Source organism: Cajanus cajan, chromosome 10 (assembly GCF_000230855.2).
Source record: "Cajanus cajan strain Asha chromosome 10, NIPB_CcT2T_4, whole genome shotgun sequence".
NCBI lineage: Eukaryota > Viridiplantae > Streptophyta > Magnoliopsida > Fabales > Fabaceae > Cajanus > Cajanus cajan.
Window position 1 is genome coordinate 3481261 of NC_138526.1, and position 9217 is coordinate 3490477.

Consider the following 9217-nt stretch of genomic DNA (forward strand, 5'->3'; position numbering starts at 1 on the left):
GTATAAGCAGTCCATATTCTAGAATCCTTTAAGCACCTGCTGGCAGTGAGGACTGAAATTCCCTATATGGCATCCATAGAAACTGTAAAAGAAAAAGGTTTAAGGTATGAATGAATTGAGTATAAGAGAGTATGCTTGAGAGAAGTTTACATTGTATTACATCGTTATGGTTCATGTTGTCATATCTTAATCTGTAGCCAAGTAAGTCTCCATAGGGCGTCCCTGAAAATCTTAGCCCTCTTCCTGACCACCTAAAACATTTGTACATTTATAAAATTTTAGGTTTAATATTTTACTTGTTCAATGCTTTGTCCCAGAGCATCAAAAAAATTAATGCTTTGTGCAGAGTCATGAATGCATTGTTTAGGGTTGTTGAGTGTAATTGATTGACTCGTATCTCCACCTTCTATTTAAATGATACGAATGTTGGGTTCAAATGCAAAGTGCAATTGAGCTAAGCTTTCTTGTTTCTGTGTGTTAGTCTTTGTCTACAACAATGTCTTCCTCTTCTTTCAATGTGTTAGTCTTTTTCAATGGTGAAATCACTCAAACAAATAAAGGGGATACTTTTGTATCCTCTGACCCAATATTTTTATCAATTAGATCACGTATCACACTTGATGCGTTGAAAGCTAAGATCCAAAGAAGAATTTTATTACCACAACCAAATTCAGTTGATCAACTTTACTTTCGATATCCACAAGTGGTAGGCGAAGGAATGCTTCATTTACGGGCTGTTAAGCTTACCGACGATGAAGACGTTCATGGTATGATTCAAATGATTCGTTCCCTTAAACATCTAACTTCTGCTCAACTATATGCAGATCTCACACCAATTATTTCTGAAGAAGAAAACCAACCTTCTACCTATGAAAACCAACCTTCTATCTATCAAAACCAACCTTCTTCTTCCTATCAAAACCAACTTTCTTCCTATCACAACCAACTTTCTTCGTATGAAAACCAACCTTCTTTCTATGAAACCCAACCTTCTTCATATCACAACCAACCTTCTTCCTATCACAACGAACCTTCTTCCCATCAAAACCAACCTTTTTATCTTGAAAACCAACCATCATTAGACGATTTTCATACACATGGATCATTTACCAACCTCCTTACATCTGGAGTCCAACAAGAAGAAAAATAGGAAGGAGTCCCTGAAGTTGGAGTTCCTGAAGAAGAAGTTGGTCCTTTCAGTGAGGGGGAAGATGATGCAAGACTCCAACAAGACGATGAACAAGATGAATAAGATCGTGTTGTACAACAATCTCAGCACGTAAGCACATTCAGTTTCCCTTCACACATGCATAATGTTGATTTGCAAACAGATTTCACCGACTCAGAGTATAGACATGCACTTGACCATGTTGACGTCGAGTACTCTTGTGACAACCTATTTGAAGGCATGACTTTCAACACAAAGGAGGAAGTCCAACATGTTCTAAATGCATACCATATAAAGAAAGGTTTGTATTATAGGGTGGAGAAATCGTCACCAACATTAATTGTTGCACGCTGTGTTAACAGTACATGTGATTGGAGGTGCAGAGCGGCTTTTATTACTAAAAGCCAAAAATGGGAGCTTCGTAAGCTATCAGGTGAACATTCTTGTTCATCACCTATTATTACACAAGATCATGTTAACCTTGGCTATGTATATATTAGCAAAAGTATTATTCCTTTGGTGGAGAGTGATCCATCCATTTCTATTCCAACAATAATAACACACATCAAAAGTGCTGAAGGGGACACGATCTCATGCTGCAAAGCTTGGATGGCAAAGCAAAAGCCAATTGAAGACTTACATGGTAACTGGGAACAATCTTACCGTGATTTACCCAAGTTGCTCAGTGCCATGAGCGGATTTCTTAATGGATTTGTTGTTGAGAAGCAAACAAGGCCACTATACAACCAACAAGGTGAGATGGTTCATCATTATGTTCAATTCCATAGAGTATTTTGGACATTTAAACCTTGTATCAATGGGTTCAAATACTGCAAGCCCATTGTTCAAGTTGATGGCACATTCTTGTATGGCAAATACAAAGGAACTCTCCTTGTGGCCGTGGCTCAAGACGGTAACATCAAAATCTTTCCAATTGCCTTTGCAATTGTTGAGGGTGAAACAACAGAAGCATGGTTTTTCTTTCTACATTATCTCAAAAGACATGTTTGCCCTCAAGATGGCCTTTGCTTAATTTCGGACAGACACGAGTCTATCAAAAATGCCTACGCTAGATAGGGCAGTGGTTGGACACCCGGGAATTCAGTGCATGTGTTCTGTATTCGCCATATAGCTCAAAACTTCATGAGACATTTCAAGAATATAGAACGAAAAAAATTAATCATCAATATGAGTATGTACTTAGCATCATTAATTACTTTTATTTGTTTCACCATATTTCAACATTACTAAATTGTTCATTTTTTGCTAATCTGATTTCACAGCATATGGGATGACTGAGCCAAGATTCAATTACTACTACAACACGCTAAGGAGCGAACCAGAAACCGAAGGTGTAATTGAATGGCTCAACACCATACCAAAAGAACAATGGACTCTTGCATGGGACGGTGGCCGACGATGGGGACACATGACTACCAACTTGGTTGAGGCAATTAACTCCATTTTTAAAAAAATAAGAAATTTTCCAATTTCTACAATCATCATGTCGACTTATAAGAGATGTAATGCCTTATTCATCCAAAGGGGGAATGAAGTCGATGCTAAACTTAGGGCTGACAAAGTTTATACGGAAATAATGAATAGGGCCATGAGAGATGCAGAATCAAAGGCTAATAGTCATCATGTCCTAGAATTTGATCGTCACAGTACACGTTTCCTGGTGCAAGAGACCAATAACCCAAGGGAAACACGACCTACTGGAACTTTCACGGTTAGACTACATGACAAGTGGTGTGACTGTGAGAAATTTCAAAAGCTACACATGCCATGCTCCCATGTTGTTGCTGCATGTAAGCATGTTCACCACGATTATAAATCTTACATAGATCCGGTATACACATTACAATATGTTTCAAATGTGTATAACGAATTATTTGGTGAACTGCCCAATGAATCTTATTGGCCGGATTGTGAAGAACCGCAAATCATACCAAATTTGGAAAAGATTAGAAATAAAAAAGGTCGTCCAAAGTCATCCAGAATACGCACTGAAATGGATATGGTTGAACCAGGACAACCAAAAAGATGTTCTCTCTTCAAAAATGTAGGTCACTCAAAGAAGAAATGTCCTTACCGTCAAGAGAGTTCAAGTCACAAAGCTTAAAATGTGATAAATCTTCCAAATATTGTATTTTTTTTCTATTATTTTATATAAATATTTTATCTTTTTAAAATATTTTAATTAATATTTATTTCATTATTTATTTAATTAATAATTATTTCATTATTTATTTTTATTCTAAAAACTTAACTAAATTATTTTATTTAAAAATACTAAAAAATTTTAAAAAACTAAAAATTTAAAATTAAAATACGAAAATAAGAAAATTAAAAATCTGAAAAAAGAAAAACAAAAACAAAAAAAAACAAAAACCAAAAAAAAAAAACAAAAACCAAAAAAAAGAAACAAAAAAAAAACAAAATAAAAAAACGGTGTCAGCCTGTTCAGAAATCGGTTGTTAACAAACCGATTTCTCATACGGCTTATGCATGAAGAAACTGATTCTCCCAACCAATTTATCATCTTAAATAGTAAATGAGTCATTTTAATAAATAAAATGAAATAAAATAATTTAGAAAAGTAAAAAAAAATATTAAATAAAAAAAGTCGAAACTCTGTGATTCTCGTAGGAAGAATCATTAAATAATGTCACACCTAGGAGCGCTTGCCAAACGTGAAAGTGATTCACCAAAACCCAAAAAGTGTTTCCCCACACCACTGCCAGTGCCACTAGCTGAGTTCAGTTCACCTCAGCTTGGGGGACCACGAATGAAACAAGACCCTTGTGCTCATTCAATTCTCTTGCTCACGCAACAAGCAACAACATTAATTATTCTTCTTTATTCCTTGCCTCTCATCTTTAATTTATTCTATGAATCATCTTAATTGCCAGTAGTATTTATATCACAGTAGCATATTTACTTATTTATGTTATTTGTAGTATAATAAAGATAAAAAGTATTATAAAGATAATTTTAATAATAATTAATTATTTTAATTTCTCTCTATTCAATCATTAGAATAATTATTTGTAATCTTTTGATTAAGTGTGTATGGATTTCAATTAAGCTGATGTCAACTAGAATTAAAAAAAAGTTCTATTTATAAACTTCTGTTTTTTCTTCTTTTATTTATTAGAACACATTTTTTATTACTACTAACTTTGTGGGGATTAACCTAGGAAGCTGAATCCTGAAACAGAGTTCTGTGGTGTGGACTGTACCACCCTATCACTTTTCTCTCAAATCTCAAAAAACAGTGACATCTCCATTTGCCATCTGTATCCTCCCCTGCCATACCTGCGCCTTCTCCCATGTCGCTTTGAAATCACCGCATCCATCATTAAAAATAAATTAAGTCTCACATTCTTTAAAAATAAAAAAGTTAAAAAATATATAAGTAAAAAATAATTTTTATTTATAAAATTAATTTAGACTTAACTTATTATTATAAAATAATATTAGAAATATCTTAGATTATTAAAAAAAGGATTGTCTATTCTAAATTATTAAACAAAATTACTTATTATTTATTTATATATTAAATTCAATAATATTAAAAAATAATGTACGGAAGAAAATTGAAATTTTAAATTAATTAAAAATAAAATAATTAAAAATATATAAATAAAAATAATTTATATTTTATAAAATTGAGTTAAATTAAGATTCGTGCATCCATCCCTTATCAATCCTTTTATAATTATTTGTTTGTCTCTTTATTTAAAAATAATAATAATCAGGATTTTGTCTTTACAGAACATTTTCTCCCATATTTTATTTTATCCGTACTTAAAATAAAATATTTTAAAGTACAGCAAAAAAAAAAAGAAAAAGAAGAGAAAAGTTGGTGAAAACAGGGAGAGAAGAGAAAGTGTGCGAAGAAAACATAGGCAGAGGAAGAGAAGTGGCACATACCTGGCGTGGCGACTGGCGATGGCCTCGCTGACCCCTGGCGTGCTGTCGAAGCTTCTAGAGAACGCGGGAAGCAAGGTGACGCCGTCGCACCGGCAGGCCCTCCTGCAGGTCACGGAGATCGTGCCGCGGGTGTCGCCGCACTCGCCGCTCCACACGCGCGGCTACTTCCTGAAGCTCTCCGACTCCCTCCACGCGGCCTTCGTCTCGGTCTCGGACGCCGACGCCGACCTCATCTGCTCCGACAAGCTCCAGCTAGGCCAGTTCGTGTACGTGAGCCGCCTCGACCACGCCCACCCCCTCCCCCTCGTCCGCGGCCTCAACCCCCTCCCCCGCCGCCGCCCCTGCGTCGGAAACCCCACATTGCTCCTCCAACCCACGCTCCAACACGAGCTTCAATCTAACAACAACGAGGCTGAGGCTAAAAGGGCTTGGGATCACACTCCTCCTTCCGTCAACAAACCCAAACCTGCTTCTGCTAGACTCAAGCCCTACAAATCTAACGTTTGTTACTCTTCTCTTCTTCTCTTCTTCCCCTTTCTGCTACTCTTCTTACTTCTTATATGCTGCATCCCACACGCTTTTCTTGCCGCCTTTCGCTTTTCATAATCTCACTAATTGTTGCTTTTTTATTTTTTTTTTAATTTTTTCTTCGGGTGACTCCTGGACCACTAATCTCTTCTTCTATTAACTTCCATTTAAGGGGCTGGAACCTGTAATTCGTTCTTTTCTTATTTTGTATCAGATACATGGTTTTTTTATTATTATTATTTTTTTATTTTTATAAAATAATTTACACCCACCTTAATAAGGAGGAAGTTAGTTATAACTTGGTAGTATACTCTATTGAAAAAGAAGTGGGTGGGGATTAGTAAATTCTACGAGTATGTGTTAACTTGCTTCCATTTGGATTTTCTTAGGAGTAAGTTAACAAAGTATTTTAAATGAAATTGTAGTTTTTGGTTACTAACTTTTTTTTTTTTTTTGAAAAAATTAAGTGGATGGAAATCAACAGTATTTTGGTTTTTTTTAGAGGTTTGTCTCCTGAGTATTTCACATACAGAAGAAAACTAGAAGATTATTTATTTATTTTTCGGTTCTTATAATACTTGTTTTAGAAATAATTTTTAAAATGTTGGAAATGGGTAGAATACTTTTAAAAAAGAGAAATGATATTAGATTAGGTGCCAAACTCGCGAAATTTGTGATTTGTTTGAAAGAGAATAATGCTGAAACTTCTTTTGAAAAATAGTTTTCGAACGAAATTGGGGAAAAAAGAAGTAGGATGACCTGAAAACTTTTTTTGAGTTTCCTTTTTTGGGGGAAGGTTTTGCCTCTTGACTGCACTTGTTTGTAGTTTTCTTAATTTGCATGTTATTTTCTGTGCGGAGGTTTTGTTGAGGGAAAAGGATATTTTACTTCTATAACTTTTTTTTTTTATTTGTTAAAAAAAACTTTTTCTCTTTTTTCCTTTTTTTATTTGAGGGAATGAGTGTGTTCTTTTATGTGATATTTGATGGGGGCCACGTTTTTAGAAGGGAAAAATTTCACCTTTAGACATTAGAATCGCGAATGTAAGTGTGATGCAACTTGCAAGTCGTATTTAGCGACTAATCTATGTTCCCGTGTTTAAGTTTGTGAATTTTAAGGAAACGTGAAATTGTCGTCCCACATCTGAGTTTTGTTTTTATTTTTTAAAAATCACTGTTTCGGATAAAGTTAATGTTGAATGAGGGGGCCCTCTTGGCTTCTTAAGTCTTTTGCGTTTTTAAAAGGTTTTTATTTCTTTTGGTTTGGACCACCAGGTCAACAGTGTTTTCTTTTATAAGCTTTGAAATGCTGTTGATGTGTTAGGGTTTTGGTTAGGCTTTTTTTAATTGAGTTTCGTGAATGTTTGAGGTCAGTGTTGGTAGGGCCTTCGCTTTAATGGGCTTTTGAGGATTCTGCATACTCTGTCTGCACTGCATGTGGGTAGAGAAAACACTTAACACTGATATGTTGTATGAGACAAAAGGTTGATTTTCATGTGTCGTTTCTTGTGTTTAACTGTTTTGAAGCTTATTGTGGGTTGATGGTGTATGATGCTGTAGGTGTTAGACAAGAAGGTTTCTGTTAAAGCTGTTTCTCCTCTAAAATCTCCAACATCAAGTGTCTCACCCTTGAAGAACAAAAACGAGAACTTGTGTCCAAAATCATTGGCAAGCACACCCCCGAGGAAAAATACTAGTGCTAGGTCACCCTCTGGTGGCACTGTTCCTAGCCAACTTGTTAAGGTACCCCTCAATTTCAAGACTTGGTGTTACGACACACCCGCATGTTGGGCTGATCTCTCACCCTCCTTGTGTGATCATGGAAAGGTATTGAACTTGACTTGTGTCTGGCTAATATTCACACTTGCATGCCATCATCACATTCCAATTTTTGAATGTTGTAGTGTCACTCTTTTGCAGCAAGTTGTAGCTCACAGAAATGCTGCTTTTTTGGCGGCTGTGCGGTATCTTGAAGAAGCATCTGCTACAGATACTTTGATCCAATGCATGCGGTAACAATACCGTTCTTTTGTTACCATTTTCTTTTTCCCTTCCTGCTTGTTGTATTGGAATTGGCCATACTTATTTCTAACCGATGATATTATCTGTTAATTCAGTATTGTTAATAATGCATTTAATAATATAATGAACCTGAACTTGTTTTTTCCAGAAAACATTTATAATTATTGAAGTACAGAAATGATTTTATTCCAGAAATTCTGTGCTTTTCAGTTGTTCATGTACAAGAATGGATAATTTTATTTCAAGGGAAATGATTGTTTATTTTTGAAAAGCCCTCTTTAAGTGATTATTTTTTTAGAATAAGATAAATACAACTGCATGTGCTTCATAATTACATTGACTAAGATGAATATTCTCCTTCAGCATGTATGCAGAACTTTGCCAGTCTTGTCAAACATATTCTGCTGGATCACTTGTGAAGCAGTTTCTGGAGCTTCACCTGAGTTTGCAGAGAGTAACACTGGTATTTGATTCCTTACTTGCCCAGCCACCTGAAACAAAGCCAAGCAATCTCCTTACCCTACAGTGTCTAACAGAAGATGCATGCAAAGTTCCCACTCGGAAGAATGCTATATCTTGGGTACAAGCTGCCATAGTTACCGATCTTTCCAAATTCAATCTATACGAAACACAGGAGAAAAGTGGGGTTCCAAGTGGTGAGAAATGTCATTATGTTGTCATTGAGAATTCTTCTGAGGACAACAATACGGAGAATTCGCCTGCTCAGAACAAACAAAATCGTGTAAATCAAGCAAACCACTTGCCAAACTCAACTGCAAAAAGATTTCCTTCTTCGAAGCGGAATCTCTTGGCAGCCAAGGGCAAGGATGCTATCAAACAGGATCAATCAAAACAAACTGAATTAAAAGAGACTGCAAGTTTGGCCAAACAACTGCTTGAGGCATCTAGTGATTGGTTCCTGAAGTATTTGGAAGAATCTCTTAATAATGAATTTGGGTTGAAAAATGAAGCAAGCACTGAGATTGCATGTCTTCTTGGACAGCTCAAACAGGTGAATCAGTGGTTAGATAATTTGGTTGGTGGAGATAAGGTTGATCACAGGGTAGAGAAACTAAGGAAAAGAATGTATCGGTTTGTACTTGAGCATGTTAATTCTGCCGTTGCTTCTAATCAGTAAATGTAGAACCACGAGAACTAACAGAATTGACAAATTGGAGAATACTATCCTCAACTGACTCTGCATTGGATAGCTGACAGTGGTATTACAGAGAACATTTAAAGTTTAAACAGCTCGTGTTAGTCTTGGTACCGTATAATGACCACTTAACTTAGAATCATGTACCTTGTTGTATAATTTAATCTAACTTTGTCGCTGAACGAAGTTATGCCCAATATTATGCAATTTTGAGCTGTATTCTATCGATATGGATGCTACTATTGGCTGAAAACTTATATTATAATTAATTTATTTTGGATTAATGTTTTGGTCATTTGCTTTCAAACAATGTTTAGCTAACCTAGGAGATCTCAGTTCAACAATCGTGCATTCTTAATTTTTAGTTCTGATTCATTGGCTATAAATTGTTGGGTTTTGCTTTCA

General features: G+C 35.6%; 2 protein-coding genes across 2 annotated transcripts; both read left to right on the plus strand.

The window, feature by feature from the left end:
* The first annotated feature begins 1306 nt into the window (after nt 1–1306).
* Nucleotides 1307–3293, plus strand: LOC145952274 (uncharacterized). Its single transcript, XM_083064609.1, has 2 exons — nt 1307–2081; nt 2452–3293. Exons 1-2 carry the CDS (start codon nt 1307–1309, stop codon nt 3291–3293), a joined length of 1617 nt encoding a protein of 538 aa, XP_082920735.1.
* Nucleotides 3294–5027: 1734 nt separating this feature from the next.
* LOC109806011 (elongation factor 1-delta, putative (DUF936)) lies at nt 5028–9107 on the plus strand. Its single transcript, XM_020368337.3, has 4 exons — nt 5028–5608; nt 7195–7461; nt 7555–7646; nt 8020–9107. The coding sequence occupies exons 1-4, from the start codon at nt 5126–5128 to the stop codon at nt 8792–8794; spliced, it is 1617 nt and encodes a 538-aa protein (XP_020223926.2). The 5' UTR covers nt 5028–5125; the 3' UTR covers nt 8795–9107.
* Nucleotides 9108–9217: the final 110 nt, after the last annotated feature.

Coding starts and splice junctions, on each gene's coding strand:
- LOC145952274 (XM_083064609.1), top strand. CDS start 1,307: ATGCATAATGTTGATTTGCAAACAGATTTCACCGACTCAGAGTATAGA. Junction 2,082..2,451: donor TGTGGCCGTGGCTCAAGACG/GTAACATCAAAA, acceptor CTGATTTCACAG/CATATGGGATGACTGAGCCA.
- LOC109806011 (XM_020368337.3), top strand. CDS start 5,126: ATGGCCTCGCTGACCCCTGGCGTGCTGTCGAAGCTTCTAGAGAACGCG. Junction 5,609..7,194: donor TCAAGCCCTACAAATCTAAC/GTTTGTTACTCT, acceptor ATGATGCTGTAG/GTGTTAGACAAGAAGGTTTC. Junction 7,647..8,019: donor ACTTTGATCCAATGCATGCG/GTAACAATACCG, acceptor ATTCTCCTTCAG/CATGTATGCAGAACTTTGCC.